Consider the following 22,925-nt stretch of genomic DNA (forward strand, 5'->3'; position numbering starts at 1 on the left):
CTTTGGTCCCAGTTTTGTTCAAATGAAGAGTCAGGTCCAGGAAGCAATGGACAAACCTGGTGGGACAACCTAGCCGAGGTACATAAAAAGAATGCAGTGAAAGTTCATAAACCGATGGCAATCGTGTCCTGTTTGGCACAATTGCGAGGCACAGAGGAGGTCGTGAGGTCGCTCTGCAGACAGCTAGTTCAGAAAGAGGAGAAGAATGAGGGAAATTTTAGTGAATGTGAGAAAATTAATGAGCAACTTCGGGAACAGTTGGCAGCTAAAGATAAAGAGATGGCTGATGTCAAACGGGCACACCAATCTTGTATAGTTCACCTTATCAGCTTTCAGACCCAGTACGATAAGGCCTACCAAGATACACAGCGTGCAATTTTGATACTAGAAGAGATGGAACAGCAGGTAGAACAGCTAAAGAAACAATGCGCAGATTTGAAGGAAGCTTTACGAGCGCTCCATAGTTCCACAATGGAACAAAGACAGAGTACAGTAGACCATGCAAAATGTAGGCTACAAATTGCTAAGTTACAGACACTGCTTTCAGTGCAAAACGGCTTCAGAGATGCCTTTGGACCGAATTTAGATCAGGAGAATGGTCCCAGTTGACAAGAACTAAATGAAACCGCCCATAGATATGTGGAGGACACAGAAAAACAGAATAGAGCGCCCCCCCCCCCCCCCCCCCCAGGCCCCAAAAAGGAAAGCAGCCGCATCACCGACTGCACAGGCAGCACACACCCCCATGAATCCAGTCACCACACAGCGCACGTCAGAGGATCGCGAGGAGCCCGATTTCGTTTACACCACCCCACTAACCATCACCCAACTGGGTGATGCCTGCGCCAATATTGAACCATTTGAACCCACAGCAGACCCGCATAGTTTCTTTGAGAGAGTATGACAGCAAACAGTTATGTACGGTATGGACGCACCGGAGGAAATTAAGCTTATAGTCATGAGCCTTGACCCGTCCGTTAGCTCAGCTTAACCAGAACCCCAGAATGTAGGAGGAGGAAGTCTCCAGGAGATGAAGGCAACTATCTTAGACGCGATTAGATACAGTAAGAAGTCTTACACCAGTTTAAAGTCCAACAGGTTTGTTTCAAACACTAGCTTTCGGAGCACTGCTCCTTCCTCAGGCGATTGGATATAACAGAGGAGATCCCGTAGAAGGTTTGAACTGATGTAGACAAAAGAAGGGAGAGCATCGACTGCATACGCAGGGCGCCTTTGGATCCATTTTAAATCGGTATTTGGGGAATTGAACCGCACAAACTGAGATAACGACAACACAACTAAATGGACTCGTACTTTAGTCTCCCATGCCACAGAAGCAGGTCAAAAAGCCTGTGCAAATTACAACCCCGCAAACGCCACACATAATGAAGTTTGGCTTTTTAAGAGACTCCAGAGCTTGGGAACAATCCCTACATAGAAAGGCAGATCAGGAGAAGGCAGAAGCGAATATGAACCCAGTCAGGACTATTCAGGATCCCGCATGGGTAAATGAGGGTCAGCACCGCAGAGCACAGGCATCATGAGGTTGCTATAATTATGGACAAAAGGGACATTACACCTTCAAAAGGTGGGGACAGAGGACGGAGGGACACTGACAATCAGGGACCTATCCACGGATGGCAGGATTGCAACAATTGACGAACTGACAGAGAAATTCCAGCGAGCCAGGGAGAACGAACTAAGGTACCTACAACTCAAAAACTTCCTGCGAAAGGAGACAAGGACGTACCCACAACCGCCACGACAGACATTACTGGAAGAGTTACTGGACGCAAGCATACTAGAGAAAGGAAACTGTAGTGACATGTATGACCGACTGGTAGAAAGGGCCGACACCATACTGGACACAACAAGAAGGAAATGGGAGGAGGATCTGGGGATCGAAATAGGGTGGGGACTCTGGAGCGAAGCACTGCATAGGGTCAACTCCATCTCCAAGTGCGCAAGGCTCAGCCTGCCGCAACTAAAAGTGGTACATAGAGCCCACTTAACAAGAACCCGTATGAGTAGGTTCTTCCCGGAGGTGGAGGATAGATGTGAAAGGTGCCAAGGAGGCTCGGCCAACCACGCCCACATGGTCTTGCCCCAGACTTGCAGGGTACTGGACAGCCTTCTTCGAGGCAATGTCCAAAGTGGTGGGGATGAGGAGGGAGCCATGCCCGATAGTGGCGGTCTTCGGGGTTTCAGACCAGCCAGATCTATTCCTGGGTAGGAGGGCGGACGCCCTTGCCTTTGCCTCCCTGATCGCCCGCCGTAGAATCCTGTTCGGCTGGCGGTCAGCAGTACCACCCAAAGCTGCAGACTGGCTGACCGACCTCTCGGAATCTCTCCAAATGGAGAAAATCAAATTCACCATCTGAGGATCAGACGACGGCTTCCACAGAACGTGGGAGTCATTCACTCAATTGTTCCGGGACCTGTTTGTGGCCAACGAACAAGCAGAAGAATAGCCAGGTAGCCAAGAACCAGGGAAAGTAGCCAAAGCATGAGAGGGAGAGATAGACGGGGGGGGGGGGGGGGGGGGGGGGGGGGGGGGGGGGAGAGAGGAGGAGACAGGGAACAATAGAGGAGAGCCAGGGAGGGGCGGGGGAGAGGCAAGGAAAAGTTAACAAACTTGGCATCCACAGGAACAGAGAAATAGGAGAATACAGGTGGAAGACGGCAGGGCCGGCTGAAGCAGAAGTGAGCACGAGACAACAACGGCAGTGAAATCCGTCCGGGAGAAGCATGGGACAATACCAGCACCAGACCCATTCAAGTATTGGCCTCCGTAATTGTCTCTCCGGCACCCAAATGTATATCTATCACCCCCCCCCCCCCCAGTCTCCGCCCCCCCACCCCACAAACAGATGACTACTTGTGTGTAAATAATTTTGCCAAGTGTACAGAGTTTCTGTTGTTGGGCGGGTGCATAATACCCTACCAGTTACTTCATTTGATTTTGTATTTCTCTCGTGTTGTTACTTTTTTTTTGCTTTTGTGATTTGAGTGTGTGTGCCCTTCACTTCTAAATATATATGTATATATATATGATATACTGTGTACATAATGGCAAATATACTTTGTTCAAAAACCCAATAAAAACATTTATTAAAAAAAGGGACATTACCCGCGAACCTGCAACAGAACCAGCAATCGAACGCCCCACCTAGGAACAATGTTAGGCCCATACATAGCATTAGTGCCTGATCAGATAATGCAGTGATTAATAGCACAGATTGATGGTATTTGGACTCCCCAACTTCGATCTGCGACACACTCTGGGACAAATCAAGCAGACCAGTACTCACAGGCACAGTCCGGGGACACCCAGTAGAGTTCCTATGGGACACAGGAGGGTCCCGCACCACTTTAAACTCCTTCAAAATGTTTCAGCGCGACAAATGGCCCACCACAGACACCATCACTCTCAGTGGATTTACAGGACATGTACAACAGGGATACTCAACAGTAGATATTCAAATCGGCAACATAAACACCAAGCACCCCGTTGTTTTAGTGGACTTGCCCCAAACAGCAGAGCACATTTTAGGAATCGACTTTATGAGCTCACACAACCTTTCCTTTGACCCCGTGAATAAGTGTGTATGGAAAATGGCCGAACAGCAAGTGCCCCCGCCACATTCACAGTAGGAGACTACGAACATAGAATATGCTCAGTAAGCGACTACTGGTTTGATCCGCAAGCCATTAGTACGGATAAGACAATTAGAGAGGTCCTAAGAAAATATAAAGCATCCTTCACCCAGTACGATTGTGGAAAAATTCCGGGAACAGTCACAATTATAGGTCCCGATCACAAGCCCCAGAAGCAATACGGTTTCCCACAGCAAGCCAAGGGTGAGATTGCAAAAGGTATCAATAGCGTACTAGATCAAGGAGTAATTCGGCCTGTAGCCTCAACAAACAATGCCCCAATTTGACCCGTAAAGAAACCCGACTGTTCATGGAGATCGACCATTGACTACCGAGAGTTCAAAAGGTCACTTCATCAGCAGCCCCCACCATTGCCATGAGTCCCGAAACCTGAAGCAGGGAGGAATGCTAAGTACTATCCTGTGCTGGACATTAGCAATGGCTTTTGGTCCATTCCCTGAGATAAGGCCTGTCAATACAAGTTTGCGTTCACGTTTCAAGGACAACCTCCTGCAAGGTTTCCACAACTCTCCCTCCATCTTTCACTGACAATTGGCCAACTGACTTTCCAAATTTTCCCGACCCGAATGCCTTATTCAGTATGTGGACGACTTACTACTACAGACGGACACAAAAGAAGAGCATGTCAAGCTTCTTTCCGAATTGCTAGGTCTCTTACAATCAATTGGGTGCAAAGTCCAGATCCTGAAAGAAAAGGTCCTTTACTTAGGTACCATTATCACATACGGGAAAAGAGAGGTCAAACAGAAACGGTTTGGATCAATAGTTAAATTGCCCCTGCCCCACAATGTCACTGCAGTCCGATCATTCTTAGTATTAGTTGGGTATTGTAGGAACCATATAGATGGTTTTGCCACAAAAGCAGTCCCACTTTCAGAACTCCTTAAAAAGAACTCCCCATGGGAATGGCTTCCTCAGCACACGGCGCCATCGATGAATTAAAACACACCCAAGGCACAGCCCTCGCTTTGCAGGTACCAGACCCAGACTCTCCCTATGCCATAGAAGTGGCGACCACCGACCGAACCCTCTCTGCAGTACTACTACAGGAAAGACCTGACCGTTTAGGATCTGTAGCCTATGCCTCATGAGTTTTGGATCCCGTGGAGCAAGGATTTTCAGCCTGCGAACGGCACTTGCTCGCAGTCTTTTGGGCAGTTCAACAGGCATATATCACAGGCCTCAACCCCGTAACCATTTTAACCGAGCACACCCCAATGCAGCTACTGTTAGATGGTAGGTTAAAGGACGGTTCAGTTAGCCAGATCAGAGCAGCTTGCTGGACACTGTTATTACAAGGAAGGGACATCACAGTTAAACGGACAAAGACCCATACATTTTTAGCGGACAACTTGCAGCATGAAGGAACCCCACATGAGTGCCAGATCATTGCAGCCAAACACCATACAGGACCCTTTATTCAGAAATCACTACCCACACGAGCAGGCATCAGAACACAGAATCCCCCGACCACGGATAACTCTTTAAAAATTTATGTAGATGATTCCTCCACCATTGACAATGGAAAAAGAATAACAGGATGCGGTATTTATGTGGAAGACATGCAGGGACGCGCATTAGAGGACATATCTTTACAACTACCAGGCCACTTAGGATCACAAGCAGCCTAATTAGCAGCAATAGCATATGTAGTGCAGCACCCAGATTCTTTCCCGACCCCCGCAGATATATATTCGGACAATTTATATGCCTGCAATAGTTTGACAGAGTTCCTGCCCCTGTGGGAATCTAGAGGATTCATATCCGCTGATGGTAAACCCCTAACCTCAGTCCCATTATTGAAGCATATTCTTGAGACAGCAAAAGAGCCCATATATGGCATAATCAAAGTCAGAAGCCATCATCATTCCTCCCCACCCGGTAATGTAAAGGCAGACACCCTAGCAAAGGCAGGATCATGATATGGTCACTTTTGGAAACCCCCCCGAGAGTGAACTAATATACACAGTCCAGGTTTCACAGACCAATAACGAAGATTTAGCCCATGCCCAAAGGGCAGACAACACTCTTAAGCAAGTTTTAGACGGAAACTACCCAGCCCTCTATGAAAAATTCAAGGACTCACTGACGGTACAGGACAATATAATTTCAAAGAATGGAATTTATGTGGTCCCCACCCAGGACAGAAATCAGTTAATTTGCCAGTTTCATGACGGACACGGACATCAGGGGATAGAAACCACCATTGCCCACTTAAGACCTTTGTGCTGGTGGCCTGATTTAAAAGCAGACGTCACGCATTATGTTGAGAATTGTTTAATCTGCGCACAGAATAATCCTGAAAGGTAGTCCAGGAAAGGAAAATTAAGACACACCCGACCTGTTAATGGCCCATGAACGAATTTACAGCTCGATTACATTGGTTCCCTCCCCCCATGCAGAAATGGTTTTAAATATGTGTTGGTAGTAATTGACACCTTCACAAATTGGGTGGAAACATTTCCCTCCAGGACAAACATGGCTAAGGCAACAGCCAAGATCTTAACACAGTAGATATTTACATGCTGGGGGCTACACCGCAGCATTGAATCAGACCAAGGTTCCCATTTCACCGGCAGAGTAATGCAGAATGTCCCAATGATTTTTGGAATAAAACAAAAATTCCACATTGCTTATCACCCCCAATCCAGCGGTATTGTGGAACGTATGAATCGGACCCTGAAAGCGACTACTTTTGGAAAATGGTACAACAGCATAACACCACATGAGACACAGTTCTCCCATTCGCTCTTATGTTTATTTGGAACACAGTATCAAGTTCCACAGGATTCACCCGCCACACCCTCATGACCGGACGACCCATGAAAGGAACTGAATATTTATTAGGACTTGATTTGGCCAGCCCCACAGTCACCGCCCTCACCCACGAAAAAGCAGTCCAACAACTCACGGAAAATATTAAAGCAGCCCAGCTCGCTGCAGCTGTCTGACTAGGCGCTAGGAAAAAGCAGAGTAAGGCCTGCTTTGATAAAAGAGCCCACCCAGTAGAATATACAGTTGGTCAGCAAGTGATGGTTTCCCTGTATAATCCCAGTTCGTTCCTCACCCCTAAATTTGCAGGACCATGTCATAATATCCACTCATGTATATAATGAGATGCAAACAGGCAGTGATTGACACACAGGATGACCAATGAACACACAACAGAGAACAAGCAATCAGCAGACAGGACACCATCACTAGGGGGCTGGTTTAGCTAGGGGCTGGTTTAGCTCACTCGGCTAAATCGCTGGCTTTTAAAGCAGACCAAGCAGGCCAGCAGCACGGTTCGATTCCCGTACCAGCCTCCCTGGACAGGCGCCGGAATGTGGCGACTAGGGGCTTTTCACAGTAACTTCATTGAAGCCTACTCGTGACAATAAGCGATTTTCTTTTTCACTAGAAAGCCCACAGGACATTAAGACTCTCCCTCTCTCAAGACACAGCTACTGAGACAGTCAGAGTGCACAAGCTAGTGAGCACTATTACCATGCGGTAGCGTGTAAGTCTGGTCAAGCCAGTAAGAGGTCATCAGTTGGATTAGTAGAGTGTCAACCCACAGCTGAACATGTTCAGCAGTCCACTAATTAAATAAAACAGTGTTGGATCATCTCTTGTGTCAGACGTCTGTTTCTAGCTTCACTGCATCCAGTTGCAGTCAACATCGAACCAACCTGCCTAACACATCAGACCCTACTCTATTTCAGATAAAGTGAGCACCTGTGTGTACAAAATAACGTATCCCAATGGAAAAAACAGGTTGGTTCCATATCAACCAGCTTAAAAAGTTTATGGAACCCAATGTTGCCACTCCCACCACGTCTCCCTAGCAATGGCAGATGATTCCGCCAGCCCCCCACCCCAGCCAGGACAGCACGTCCACAGACCCGACCTTGTCTCTGCCCACAGGTACATCTTGCCACCTTGAGCTTGATTCGGACGACAGCGATAGCCCCTGGAACCACGACATGTTTGGCCGCCTGTACCCCCTTTCACTGCCACAGCCAGAGCCCCCGCCCGACAACAGAAATTTGCCGTTTGCAGCTACCGCCCCTGATGATAAATGAACCCCTCATTGGCACCGCGACAACTCTTGTCGATTAGAAAGGAATGACGATTCGGATCCCACGACGGCCCATGCGGCCACGGCGCAGAAACAACAGACACGAGTTTGGCAACCGGGAGATGGAGATGACTCAGAGTCTGACTCCCGTTACGGTAACCCTTTCACGACGCTATTTGATATGGAACCCTGAGGTGTCCAGATGATGAGAAAAAGTAACCGCATGTGAATTACAGTGTCCTATTTCCTGATGGAACCTGCCCGCTTTCTTTCTTTCTTATTGCTACATGGTTTTAATTAATGTCAGCCAGTTACAAAATTTCTTGATACAGTCATGGTTATCCTTCAGACGCCATTTACTGCCCAATGACCATTAAACGAACAAATTGTTGGATCCCATATGTTACAAATTCTTTCCGCTCATTCAGTCACCCAGGTTGTAAGCAACGGCACTAATCCCCCCTCCTGATGACCCCCAATGCATCCGGGCAGCCAAGCTCGGGTAGTGGAGCAATGGCACTGATCACCGCCCTACCTGGGGAATCCCACCTATTCTTGTCCTGCCGCGGCCCACACGCACCTCATGCTTTGATCACTTCAAGTGATCTGGAATGGTTTTTTACACTCCTTACTGTCCTTGGCAGGTCTTTGTTTCCCCTTATCTGCTCTTTCGTGTGGTTTAAAGAATGCTTTTTGCCACAGCCTGCACACTCAACTCTTTACCTTCCGCGACTCTTTGGTCGTTACCCCAACTGCTATTTACATGTTTGACACACTTGGTTGTTACACATTTGCTGCTATACGTGAACTACCTCTGGACCCTGGACAGAGAAATTGTCCGCCCACTTACCGCATCGACCACAAGCTCCGGGATTCCTTGCACTTAAACAGAAGTTTTTTTTCCGCATGTCTCGTCTCTAAAATGGTTATTTAAAAAAAAACTGAGGGAGTCACACGTGATGACAATTCTAATTGAAGTTGAAGAGAGAAAGACAAACAAAACGAGATGTTAACCAACGATAATAACAGATATTATGTTTGCATCCTCAGGAATATACGAAGAACGAAGAACAAAAAGACAAGATGAAGACAGGACTGATGACCTCCATTGTGATCATCGCTGGATTCCTACAACTGCGCGCGCTGACAGCCTTTGTACCCCACACCACACCGTCCCCGGACATGGCCACACAATATGAGACCCCTAGCCCGGACACCACATCTCACATGAGAATAAACACTGATACCCCCACATGGTGCGAAAACATTGTAAAATGGGCTTTCCTATACAGTAGAAGCCCTTTTGGTAATAGCAATACTCTGCAGTATCGTTCAGACATTTAGATTCCACAAATGATGAAGGAGAGCCTCCTGCTCCCTGATACACACACTCCGAGCCCCTTTCCTTGGACTCCAACAAACCCCACAAACCTTTTAAACCTTTTTTACTAACAAAATAAAAAGATTGTACTTCTTCTATGACTGTAATAGATTAAGTAGAGATGTGATGCTGCTGTTTATTTCTTTAAAATGTTTGTATTGTACATAAGTTCCTTTTTGATATTTGCCAGCAGCATGAGAGTTGCTTAGGTAATGATAGTTAGAGGTTCCCTTGTGTAAGTGAGTTAAATGTGTAATGATTAAATGCTTCATAGTGGCCCCTTAGAGTTTATGAATTTATGATGTGTTGATAAAATTAGGTAAATGCTCCAGAAACTTAGGACAGAGTAGTGTAGAACCTGTCCCTGACCAAGGGTAACCGGCACATCAAGGACGGCTGAGGATTAACAGTGTGATCCACCACGCTACGCGTTTAGGATCAAATGGACAGGATGTAGCCATCTGGGATGGTCACTTACAAAGAATCCTGGGAAATATGGCCACCTGCAAAGGACCATGGGAAATATGGTCAACCCAGGACTCAGACGCTCAGAGCTTATGTATATTGGCAACTCAGATAACTAGATGCTATCGAAACCCCCAGCTACTTTGCATTCTAATGGCCCATTTCCCCAGAACAAAAGACCTGTACTCAGGTAACAGATACAGAAACAGACTCATCGGCGCCACTCCCTTTGCTCAGGGACCCCAAAAGGCCAAGGTCAATGACCGCTCAGGACACGCCCTGCCATCAAGGCACCCGTCCTTTTATTGGCCAAAATCGAAGCCAAAATCAAAAGCTAAGGACCGCCCAAAAGAACGCAAAACCCCAGAAGGATGAAGAGAGACACTGCCATGCGTTCAGTCTCTCTTGGCCCTAGCGTCCATCTCTCTTGGCCCCGACCCTACGCCTAAAACCAAGTGTAGCATCACGACCAGAAGACAAGTTCAAGACCAACAATCGCTACCAGACGGATGAGCCCAGCAGAAACGAAGTCACTTCTCCAAACCCAGCCACGCAAGGTCTGAACAAAGGCCTTGTTCCTCTGCATAAAGCCGGGTGCCTGAAGGTAAGTACAGGTTGTTGTAGTGTTAGGTTTAGATTTAGCTTGTAGTGTTTTATGTTGCATGTCAAAGTAATTCTTGTGTGTAAATAAACTATCATTGAACTTGAACTAACTAACTGGTTGTTTGGTCTTTGATCGATATCCGGTAAAACCTTGTGGTGGTATCATTCGATACCTGGCGACTCTGAAAAGCAATACCATCATTAATAACTGTCATATCAGTATCCAGTTAAAAAGAGCACCACCCACTGACAGTGCGGTGCTCCCTCAGTACTGACCCTCTGACAGTGCAGCATTCCCTCAGTACTGACCCTCTGACAGTGCTGCCCTCCCTCGTATTGACCCTCTGACAGTGCGGCACTCCCTCAGTACTGACCCTTTGACAGTGCGGCGCTCCCTCAGTACTGACCCTCTGACAGTGCAGCATTCCCTCAGTACTGACCCTCTGACAGTGCTGCCCTCCCTCGTATTGACCCTCTGACAGTGCGGCACTCCCTCAGTACTGACCCTTTGACAGTGCGGCGCTCCCTCAGTACTGACCCTCTGACAGTGCTACCCTCCCTCGTATTGACCCTCTGACAGTGCGGCACTCCCTCAGTGCTGACACTTTGACAGTGCGGTACACCCTCAGTACTGACCCTCTGACAGTGCGGCACTTCCTCAGTACTAACCCTCTGACAGTGCGGCACTCCCTCAGTACTGACCTCAAATAGAGCAACACTCCCTCAGTACTGACCCTCTGACAGTGCAGCACTCCCTCAGTACTGACCCTCTGACGGTGCGGCACTCCCTCAGTACTGACCCTCTGACGGTGCGGCACTCCCTCAGTACTGACCCTCTGACAGTGCAGCACTCCCTCAGTACTGACCTCAAATAGTGCAGCGCTTCCTCAGTACTGACCCTCTGACGGTGCGGCACTCCATCAGTACTGACCCTCTGACAGTGCAGCGCTCCCTCAGTACTGACCCTCTGACAGTGCGGCACTCCCTCAGTACTGACCCTCTGACAGTGCAGCACTCCCTCAGTACTGACCCTCTGACGGTGCGGCACTCCCTCAGTACTGACCCTCTGACGGTGCGGCACTCCCTCAGTACAGACCCTCTGGCAGTGCAGCACTCCCTCAGTATAGATACTCACTGTTTGAGCAGGATTCTTGTGAGGAGAGTTTGTGTTTGCATTAACAAGACAAACTGCCGATTGAGGTAAACGAAGAATGCTCCCAGAAATCCAGAGGCAATGCTAGAGAACAAGCACAGGCAACTTGTCAGATTCCCAATATTTGGCCCAGGGCGGGATAACCTGCCCCTTGTCCCGGGACAAGGTCACCCATTTTCTTTCTCATGGTCACCGTCTCTCTCCCGTTACCGTCACTGTCTCTCTTGGTAACCATCTCCATCTCTCTCTGTCACCCTCTCTCTCTCTCTCGGTCAGCGTCTCGTCTCTCTCTCAGTCACCGTCTCTCTCTCTCTCGGTCACCGTCTCTCTCTCTCGGTCACCGTCTCTCTCTCTCTCTCTCGGTCACCGTCTCTCTCTCTCGGTCACCGTCTCTCTCTCTCTCTCGGTCACCGTCTCTCTCTCTCGGTCACCGTCTCTCTCTCTCTCTCTCGGTCACCGTCTCTCTCTCTCGGTCACCGTCTCTCTCTCTCTCTCGGTCACCGTCTCTCTCTCTCGGTCACCGTCTCTCTCTCTCTCGGTCACCGTACTCTCTCTCTCTCGGTCACCGTCTCTATCCCCTGGTCACCGTCTCTCTCTCTCTCTCTCTATCCCTCTCGGTTATTGTCACCATCCTTCTCTCGGTCTCTGTCACCATCTCGCTCGACCATTCTCTCTCTCCCTCTCTGTCACAGTCTCTCTTTCTCGAGCACTGTCTGCCGCTCCCTTCCTCTCGGTCACCGTATCTCTGTCACTCTCTTGGTCACTGTCTCTCTCTATCTCTCGGCCATCATCCCTCTCTCTTTCGGTCACCGTCACTCTCTCTCTCTCTATCACCACTTTCTCTCTCTCTCAGGCACAGTCACCGTTTCTGTCTCCCTCTATCCCCTGGTCTTTCGAGGTTAGCATCATCGTCTTCCTCGGTCACATTCTCTTTCTCTCAGTCACTTCAGTCTCTCTCTCGTTCGCCGTCTCTCTCTCTCTCGGTCGCCGTCACTCTCTCTCTCTCGTTCGCCGTCTCTCTCTCTCTCGTTCGCCGTCTCTCTCTCTCTTGGTCGCTGTCCCTCTCGGTCGCCGTCTGCCCAGGTCACCGTCTCCCTCGGTCGTTGTCTTCCCCGGTCACCATCTCCCCAGGCCAACATCTCCCTCGGTCACCGTCTCCTCAGGCTGCCGTCTCCTTAGGCCGCCGTCTCCCTCGTTCACCATCTCTCTCAATCATTGTCTCCCCTGGTCTCTCTGTTATCGTCTCTCTGTCTCGGTAACAGTCTCCCCCGGTCACCATCTCTCTCGGTCACCGTCTCTCTCTCTCTCTCTTTTGGTCACCATCTCTCTCTCTCTCTCTCTTTCGGTCACCATCTCTCTCTCTCTCTCACTCGGTAACCGTCTCTCCCGCTCTCTCACTCTCGGTAACCGTCTCTCTCTCTCGGTAACCGTCTCTCTCTCTCTCTCACTCTCGGTAACCGTCTCTCTCTCTCGGTCACCGTCTCTCTTGGTCACGGTCTATCTCTCTCTCAGTAACCGTCACTCTCTCTCTCTTGGTCACGGTCTCTCTCTCTCGGTAACGGGTCTCTCTCTCTCTCTCTCGGTCATCGTCTCTGTCTTTCGGTCACTGTCTTGCTTTCTTTCTCGGTCACCATCTCTCTCTCTCTCTGTCACCGTCTGCCTAACTCTCGGTGTCACCGTCTCTTTCAGGCACCTTTTGGCACCGTTTCCCTCCCTCTCCCTCGGTCACCGTCTCTCTTTCTCTTGATCTCTCTCTCGGTCACCGTCTCTGTCCCTCTCTTTCTCAGTCACCGTCCCACTCTCTCTCTCGATCACCGTCTCTCACTCTCTCTCATGGAACATACAACATACAGTGCAGAAGGAGGCCATTCGGCCCATTGAGTCTGCACCGATCCACTTAAGCCCTCACTTCCACCCTATCGCCGTAACCCTTCCTAACATTCTTGGTCACTAAGGACAATTTATCATGGTCAATCCACCTAACCTGCACGTCTTTGGTCTGTGGGAGGAAATTGGAGCACCCGGGGGAACCCACGCAGACACGGGGAGAATGTAGAGACTCCGCACAGACACTGACCCAGTGGAGAATCGAACCTGGGACCCTGGCGCTGTGAAGCCACAGTGCTATCCACTTGTGCTGCCGTGCTGACCACTCTCTCTGACACTGTCTCTCTCACTCTCTCCCTTGGACACCATCTCTCTCTCCCTCTCTCGCTCCCGGTCAATGTCTCTTTTCTCCCGTTAACCATCTTGGTCACCGCCTCTCTCTCTCTGTCTCGGTCACTGTTTCTCTTTCTCTCTCTCACTCTCGGTCAACATCTCGCTCTCTCTCTCGGCCACTGTCTCTCTCTCTCTCTCGGTCACCGTCTCTCTGTCTCTATCACCGTCTCTCTCTCTCTCTCTGTCTCGGTCACTGTTTCTCTTTCTCTCTTTCTCTCTCTCCCTCTGGGTCAACATCTCCCTCTCTCTCTCTCGGTCACCGTCTCTCTCTCTCGGTCACCGTCTCTCTCTCTTGGTCACTGTCTCTCTCTTTCTCTCTGTCTCGGTTACTGACTCTCTTTCTCTCTCTCTCTCTCTCGGTCAACATCTCCCTCTCTGGGTCACCGTCTCTCTCTCGGTCAACGTCTCTCTTGGTCACCGTCTCTATCTCTCGATCATCGTCTCTCTCCCTCTCTCTGTCGATCAGGGTCTCTCGCTCTCTCTCCATATCAGCCACCGTCTCTCTCTCTCTCCCTCGGTTACCATCTCTCTCTCTCTCTCTCGCTCGGTCACCGTCTCACTCTCTCTCTCGGTCCATAAGACCATAAGATATAGGAGAAACAGGAGGCCATTCGGCCCACCGACTGCTCCGCCATTCAATCATGGCTGATATTTTCTCATCCCCATTCTCCTGCCTTCTCCCCATAACCCCGATCCCCTTATTGATCAAGAAGCTATCTATCTCTGTTTTAAAGACACTCTGTGATTTGGCCTCCACAGCCTTCTGCGGCAAAGAGTTCCACAGATTCACCACCCTCTGGCTGAAAAAATTCCTCCTCATCTCTGTTTTAAAGGATCGTCCCTTCAGTCTGAGATTGTGTCCTCTGGTTCTAGTTTTTCCTACAAGTGGAAACATCCTCTCCACGTCCACTCTATCCAGGCCTCGCAGTAACCTGTAAGTTTCAATAAGATCCCCTCTCATCCTTCTAAACTCCAGTGAGTACAGACCCAGAGTCTTCAACTGCTCCTCATACGACAAGTTCTTCATTCCAGGGATCATTCTTGTGAACCTCCTCTGGACCCTTTCCAAGGCCAGTGATGTGTTATGCACAGGCTGAAACTGGATGCAGCTCTGACCAAAAGATACTCCAGACCTTGAAGTTAGTTCAATCTGATTTATTGAACCAGTAGTACAGTTAGCACAGTTCCCTATGAGTTTGACTCTCTGCTAACCTAAGTGTGGTTACTCTGTCTGACTGAACCAGACTAACTCTTAGCCACGTGCTGGAGGTGTGATACTGTACATACACCCTGACTCACTCTGTAGATGTTCATTAGTGGAAAGAGGCAGAGTATGAGCGCCTTGTGCCTTTTGTAGTGAGATATCACCCCTGAATGTCCTGCCTGCTCATTGGTCATGTCCTGTTCTCTGTGTTCATTAGCTGCCTGTCTGTGCCTGTCTGTATATCATTATCTGCATGTCTGCATATCATGACAGCCAGCACATCCTTCCTTAGATACGGGGCCCAAAACTGCTCACAATTCTCCAAATGGGGTCTGACCAGAGCCTTATACAGCCTCAGAAGCACATCCCTGGTCTTGTATTCTAGCCTTCTTGGCATGAATGCAAACATTGCATTTGCCTAATTAACTGCTGACTGAACCTGCACGTTAACCTTAAGAGAATCGTGAGCAACGACTCCCAAGTCCCTTTGTGCTTCTGATTTCTGAAGCATTACCCCATTTAGAAAATAGTCTATGCCTAAATTCCTCCTTCCAAAGTGCATAACCTCACACTTCTCCATATTGTATTTCATTTGCCACTCCATTGTCCACTCTCCTAACTTGTCCAAATCCTTCTGCAGCCCCCTTGCTTCCTCAATACTACCTGTCCCTCTACAGATCTTTGTACCATCTACAAACTTAGTAATCGTGCCTCCAGTACCTTCTTCCAGATCATTAATGTATATTGTAAAAAGTTGTGGTCCCAGCACAGACCCCTGAGGCACATCACTAGTCACCGGCTGCCATCCTGAAAAAGACCCCCTCATCCCCACTCTCTGCCTTCTGCCAGTCAGCCAATCCACTATCCATGCCAGGATCTTACCCTTAACACCATGGGCTCTTAACTTATTTAACAGTCTCCAATGCGGCACCTTGTTAAAGGCCTTCTGGAAATCTAAATAAATCACGTCCACTGGTTCTCCTTTGTCTAACTTCCTTGTTCACGCCTCAAAGTACTCTAACAGATTTGTCAGACATGGCCTCCCTTTGACAGAGCCGTGCTGACTCAGTCCCATTTTACCATGCACTTCCAACTACTTTGCGATCTCATCTTTAACAACAGACTCCAAAATCTTACCAATGACCGAAGTCAGGCTAAGCGGCCTATAATTTCCCATCTTCTGCCTACCTCCCTTCTTAAACAGAGATGTTACATTAGCCACTTTCCAGTCCTCTGGGACCCTTCCTGCCTCCAGTGATTCCGGAAAGATCATGACTAATGCCTCCACAATCTCCTCAGCTATCTCTTTTAAGTCCCTGGGGTGTAGTCCATCCAGTCCAGGTGACTTATCCACCTTCAGACCTTTCAATTTCCCCAGAACCTTCTCCTTCGTAATGGTCACTGCACTCACCTCTGCCACCTGGTTCTCCTGGAGCTCTGGCATCCCACTAGTGTCTTTCACCTTGAAGACTGATGCAAAGTAACTATTCAGTTCTTCTGCCATTCCAGCCACATTTTCCAGTGGTCCAATGTCTATTTTTGCCTTTCTCTTACCTTTTAAAAAAACTCTTCCTATCTTCCTTTATATTCCTAGCTAGCTTGCACTCATACTTCATCTTCTCCCCCCTTATTGCTTTTTTAGTTGTCCTCTGCTCGCTTTTAAAGGCTTCCCAATCCTCTGGTTTCCCACTAATTGTCGCCACTTTGTATGCTTTTTGTTTAGCTTTTCTGCTGTCCTTGACTTCCCTTGTCAGCCATGGCTGCCTTGTCCTCCCCTTAGCATGTTTCCTCATCCTTGGGATGAATTTCTGTTCTGCCTCCCGAATAACCCCCCAAAAACTCCTGCCATTGCTGTTCCACTGTCTTCCCTGCTCGGCTCCTTTTCCAGTCACCTCTGGCCAGCTCCTCCCTCATGTCTTTGTAGTTACCCTTATTTAATTGTAATACCGTTACATCTGATTGCAGCTTCTCCCTCTCAAACTGCTGGGTAAATTCTATCATATTGTGATCACTGCTCCCTCAGGGTTCCTTCACCGTAAGTTCCCTCATCAAGTCTGCCTCATTATACAGCACCAAATCCAGAATTGCCTGTTCCAATCAGGCTCTGCCACAAGCTGCTCCAAAAAAACATCTTAGACATTCCACAAACTCCTTTTCTTGGGATCCACTACCAACCTGATTTTCCCAGCCCACCTGCATATTGAAGTCCCCATGATTATTGTAATATTGCCTTTTTTACAGGCCTTTTCTATCTCCTGATTTATTCATAACTCCCATCAGGGTCTTTTTACCTTTGCGTTTCCTCAACTCTATCCACAGAGATTCTATGCCTTCTGATCCTATATCGCTCCTTGCTATCGATTTAACTTCATTCCTTACTAACAATGCAACCCCGCCCACTTTGCCCATCTGCCTGTCCTTTTGATAGGACAGATATCCTTGTATATTTAGATCCCAGCCCTGATCCCCTTGCAGCCACGTCTCTGTGATGCCGACAACATCGTACCGGCCGATTTCAATGTGCGCGATATGCTCATTTACCTTGTTCCGGATACTGGGCACATTTAGGTACAACACCCTCAATCCTGATTGACTGTTGTGTTATGTACTCTGGGATAACACAGCTGCCACTGGATGCAGCTTTAACCAAAAGATACTCCAGACCTTGAAGTTAGTTCAATCTGATTTATTGAACCAGTTGTACAGTTAGCACAGTTCTCTATGAGTTCGACTCTCTGCTAACCTAAGTGTGGTTACTCTGTCTGACTGAACCAGACTAACTCTTAGCCACGTGCTGGAGGTGTGATACTGTACATACATCCTGACTCACTCTGTAGATGTTCATCAGTGGAAAGAGGCGGAGTGTGAGTGCCTCGTGCCTTTTATAGTGTGATACCACCCCTGAGTGTCCTGCCTGCTCATTGGTCATGTCCTGTTCTCTGTGTTCATTAGTTGCCTGTCTGTGCCTGTCTGTATATCATTATCTGCATGTCTGCATATCATGATATCTCCCCTTTTTTAAATGTTTTGTTGGCATATGGTAACGTACTTACATGTGGCATATATGAACATATTTACAAGCGGTGGAATATGTGTACGTATTTACATGTGAAGACAGCTGTCTAATGTGAGAAAACAGAACATAGCAAACAAAACAAATCTTCATAAGTCCAGTCTCTGGGGCTTGTGTCTGATCCTTGTCGTGGTGGTGGGGACGACGGCGCCTTGACAGGCGGGATGGAAGCCTGACTGGTGGCCTCGTAGTTCGAGGTATCAGGAGGTGGCAAAACAACGGACGGAAACGAAGCGGTTGCGGGCAGGCAACTTTGCGCAGTGCCCGTCTGTTTCATCGCACAACAGAACCATCAGCCATACGTACAACATTCGAGCGGGGCGCAGCCTGTTGAACAACGACAGCTGGAGCAGACCAGCCACTATCCGGTATCTTGATCCTGACAGTGTCTGCCGGGGATAACACGGGCAAATTGGTGGCATGAGCATCATAGCCCTGCTTTTGCTGGTTTCAGAGCTGCTGCACCTTCTACAGCACCGGGAGGTGATCCAGGTTGGGAAAGTGTATGGCTGGAAGCGTCGTCCGCAGGTCCCTGTTCATCAGGAGTTGAGCTGGCGACATGCCAGTGGACAGTGGGGTCGCCCTGTATGTAAGCAGCGTGAGGTAGATGTCAGAAGCAGAATCCGCGGACTTGCATATAAGCTGTCTTGGATCGTGTTTTCGGAATCCTTAAGGGGGAGGGGGAGCAGCCCCAAGTCGTGGTCCACATAGGTACCAACGACATAGGTAGGAAAAGGGATAGGGATGTAAGGCAGGAATTCAGGGAGCTAGGGTGGAAACTTAGATCCAGGACAAACAGAGTTATTATCTCTGGGTTGTTACCCGTGCCACTGCTAGCGAGTCGAGGAATAGGGAGAGAGAGCAATTGAACATATGGCTACAGGGATGGTGCAGGAGGGTTTCAGATTCCTGGACAATTGGGGCTCATTCTGGGGTAGGTAGGACCTCTACAAACGGGATGGTCTACACATGGACCAGAGGGGTACTAATATCCTGGGGGGGGGGGGGGGGGGGGGAAGTTTGCTAATGCTCTTCAGGAGGGTTTAAACTAGTTCAGCAGGGGATTGGGAACCTGAATTGTAGCTCCAGTAAACAAGGAACAAGGGGTTGAGAGTAGTGAGGTCATGAGTAAGGTTTCAAAGTTGCAGGAGTGTACTGGCAGGAAGGAAGGTGGTTTAAAGTGCGTCTACTTCAATGCCAGGAGCATCCGGAATAAGGTGGGTGAGCTAGCGGCATGGGTTGGTACCTGGGACTTCGATGTTGTGGCCATTTCGGAGACATGGATAGAGCAGGGACAGGAATGGTTGTTGCAGGTTCCGGGGTTTCGATATTTCAGTAAGCTCAGGGAAGGTGGTAAGAGAGGGGAAGGGGTGGCATTGTTAGTCAAGGACAGTATTACGGTGGCTGAAAGGACGTTTGATGAGGACTCGACTACTGAGGTAGTAGGGCTGAGTTTAGAAACAGGAAAGGAGAGGTCACCCTGTTAGGGGTTTTCTATAGGCCTCCGAAAAGTTCCAGAGATGTAGAGGAAAGGATTGCAAAGATGATTCTGGATAGGAGCGAAAGTTGTTATAGAAGACTTTAACTTTCCAAATATTGGGGCTGGTTTAGCTCACTGAGCTAAATCGCTGGCTTTTAAAGCAGACCAAGGAGGCCAGTAGCACGGTTCGATTCCCGCACCAGCCTCCCCGGACAGGCGCTGGAATGTGGCGACTAGGGGCTTTTCACAGTAACTTCATTGAAGCCTACTCGTGACAATAAGCGATTTTCATTTTTCATTTCATTTCATTTTCATATTGACTGGAAATACTATAGTTCGAGTACTTTAGATGGGTCCGTTTTTGTCCAATATGTGCAGGAGGGTTTCCTGATGCAGTATGTAGATAGGCCAACGAGAGGCGAGGTCGTATTGGATTTGGTACTGGGTAATGAACCAGGACAGGTGTTAGAGTTGGAGGTAGGTGAGCACTTTGGCGATAGTGACCACAATTCGATTACGTTTACTTTAGTGATGGAAAGGGATAGGTATGTCCCGCAAGGCAAGAGTCATATCTGGGCAACGGCAATTATGATGCGATGAGGCAAGACTTTGGATGCATCGGATGGAGAGGAAAACTGCAGGGGATGGGCACAATGGAAATGTGGAGCATGTTCAAGGAACAGTTATTGCGTGTCCTTGATAAGTATGTACCTGTCAGGCAGGGAGGAAGTGGTCGAGCGTGGGAACCATGGTTTACTAAAGCAGTTGAAACACTTGTCAAGAAGAAGAAGGGGGCTTATGTAATGATGAGACGTGATGGTTCAGTTAGGGCGCTTGAGAGTTACAAGTTAGCTAGGAAGGATCTAAAGAGAGAGCTAAGAAGAGCCAGGAGGGGACGTGAGAAGTCTTTGGCAGGTAGGATCAAGGATAACCCTAAAGCTTTCTATAGATATGTCAGGAATAAAAGAATGACTAGGGTAAGAGCAGGGCCAGTCAAGGACAGTAGTGGGAAGTTGTGCGTGGAGTCCGAGGAGATAGGAGAGGTGCTCAATTAATATTTTTCGTCAGTATTCACACAGGAAAAAGACAATGTTGTCGAGGAGAATACTGAGATACAGGCTACTAGACTAGAAGGGCTTGAGGTTCATAAGGAGGAGGTGTTAGCGATTCTGGAAAGTGTTAAAATAGATAAGTACCCTGGGCCGGATGGGATTTATCATAGGATTCTCTGGGAAGCTAGGGAGGGGATTGCTGAGCCTTTGGCTTTGATCTTTAAGTCATCTTTGTCTTCAGGAATAGTGCCAGAGGACTGGAGGATAGCAAATGTTGTCCCCTTGTTCAAGAAGGGGAGTAGAGATAACCCCGGTAACTATAGACCAGTGAGCCTTACTTCCATTGTGGGCAAAGTCTTGGAAAGGTTTATGAGACATAGGATGTATAATCATCTGGAAAGGAATAATTTGATCAGAGATAGTCAACATGGTTTTGTGACGGGTAGGTCGTGCCTCACAAACCTTATTGAGTTCTTCGAGAAGGTGACCAAACAGGTGGATGAGGGTAAAGCAGTTGATGAGGTGCATATGGATTTCAGTAAAGCGTTTGATAAGGTTCCCCACGGTAGGCTATTGCAGAAAATGGAATTCAGGGCGATTTAGCAGTTTTGATCAGAAATTGGCTAGCTGGAAGAAGACAAAGGGCGGTGGTTGATGGGAAATGTTCAGACTGGTGTCCAGTTACTAGTGGTGTACCACAAGGATCTGTTTTGGGGCCACTGCTTTTTGTCATTTTTATAAATGACCTGGAGGAGGGCGTAGAAGGATGGGTGAGTAAATTTGCAGATGACACTAAAGTCGGTGGAGTTGTGGACAGTGCAGAAGGATGTTACAAGTTACAGAGGGACATAGATAAGCTGCAGCGCTGGGCTGACAGGTGGCAAATGGAGTTTAATGCAGAAAAGTGTGAGGTGATTCATTTTGGAAGGAATAACAGGAAGACAGAGTACTGGGCTAATGGTAAGATTCTTGGTAGTGTGGACGAGCAGAGAGATCTCGGTGTCCATGTACATAGATCCCTGAAAGTTGCCACCCAGGTTGAGAGGGTTGTTAATAAGGCATACGGTGTGTTAGCTTTTATTGGTAGAGGAATTAAGTTTCGGAGCCATGAGATCATGTTGCAGTTGACCATAACTCTGGTGCGGCCGCATTTGGAGTATTGCGTGGAGTTCTGGTCGGCGCATTATAGGAAGGATGTGGAAGCATTGGAAAGGGTGCAGAGGAGATTTACCAGGATGTTGCCTGGTATGGAGAGAAGATCTTATGAGGAAAGGCTGAGGGACTTGAGGCTGTTTTCATTAGAGAGAAGAAGGTTAAGAGGTGACTTAATTGAGGCATACAAGATGATCAGAGGATTAGATAGGGTGGACATTGAGAGCCTTTTTCCTCAGATGGTGATGTCTAGCATGAGGGGACATAGCTTTAAATTGAGGGGAGATAGATACAGGACAGATGTCAGAGGTAGGTTCTTTACTCAGAGAGTAGTAAGGGCGTGGAATGCCCTGCCTGCAACAGTAGTGGACTTGCCAACGCTAAACGCATTCAAATGGTCATTGGATAGGCATAGTGTAGATGGGCTTAGAACATAGAACATAGAACAGTACAGCACAGAACAGGTCCTTCGGCCCTCGATGTTGTGCCGAGTAATGATCACCCTACTCAAACCCACGTATCCATCCTAAACCCGTAACCCAACAACCCCCCCCCCGAACCTTACTTTTAAGGACACTACGGGCAATTTAGCATGGCCAATCCACCTAACCCGCACATGTTTGGACTGTGAAACCGGAGCAAACCCACGCACACACGGGGAGGACATGCAGACTCCGCACAGACAGTGACCCAGCCGGGAACCGAACCTGGGACCCTGGAGCTGTGAAGCATTTATGCTAACCACCATGCTACCGTGCTGCCCTACTGATCTTAAGAGGGGTTTCGCAGATCGGCGCAACATCGAGGGCCGAAGGGCCTGCGCTGCGCTGTAATGTTCTATGTTTCACAATGTGCACCCCTGTTTCAACTTTCCCATTGGACTGCGGATAGTGTGGGCTGGAAGTGACATGTTTGAAATGGTATGACTTGGCAAACATAGACCACTCGTGGCTGTTGAAATATGGGCCATTTTCACTCATGACAATGAGTGGGATACCATGCCTGGAGAACGTCTCCTTCCAGGCCTTGATGACGGTCCGAGATGTGAGGTCTGAGAGCTTCACGACTTCAGGGTAATTGGAGAAATAGTCAATAATCAACACATAGTCATGACTATTCGCACAAAAGAGGTCAATGCCAACCTTGGACTACGGGAAGGTCTCAATTTCATGCTGCTGGAGTGTCTCCTTGCTCTGCGCTGGCTGGAAGCGTTGACAGGTCGTACAGTTGAGGACCATGTTCGAGATGTCCTGGCTAATACCGGGCCAGTAGACAGCCTGCCTGGCTCCGCGTCTGCACTTCTCCGGTGTCCCTCATGGATTTGGCAGAGCACCAAGCTCTGGAGACTGAGTGGAATGACAATACGGTCCAGCTTGAGGAGGTTGTCCTTTACATTGTAAA

General features: G+C 48.5%; 1 protein-coding gene across 1 annotated transcript in view; it reads right to left on the minus strand.

Moving 5' to 3' along the window:
- Positions 1–22,925, minus strand: part of LOC119951016 (chloride channel protein-like) — a 171,700-nt gene that overhangs the window by 135,386 nt on the left and 13,389 nt on the right. Inside the window, exon 4 of the mRNA XM_038774050.1 lies at positions 11,326–11,427. Coding sequence (XP_038629978.1) covers positions 11,326–11,366 — 41 coding nt within the window. The 5' untranslated portion in view covers positions 11,367–11,427. The remainder of the gene's footprint in view (positions 1–11,325; positions 11,428–22,925) is intronic.

This window comes from Scyliorhinus canicula, chromosome 16, assembly GCF_902713615.1.
Source record: "Scyliorhinus canicula chromosome 16, sScyCan1.1, whole genome shotgun sequence".
NCBI lineage: Eukaryota > Metazoa > Chordata > Chondrichthyes > Carcharhiniformes > Scyliorhinidae > Scyliorhinus > Scyliorhinus canicula.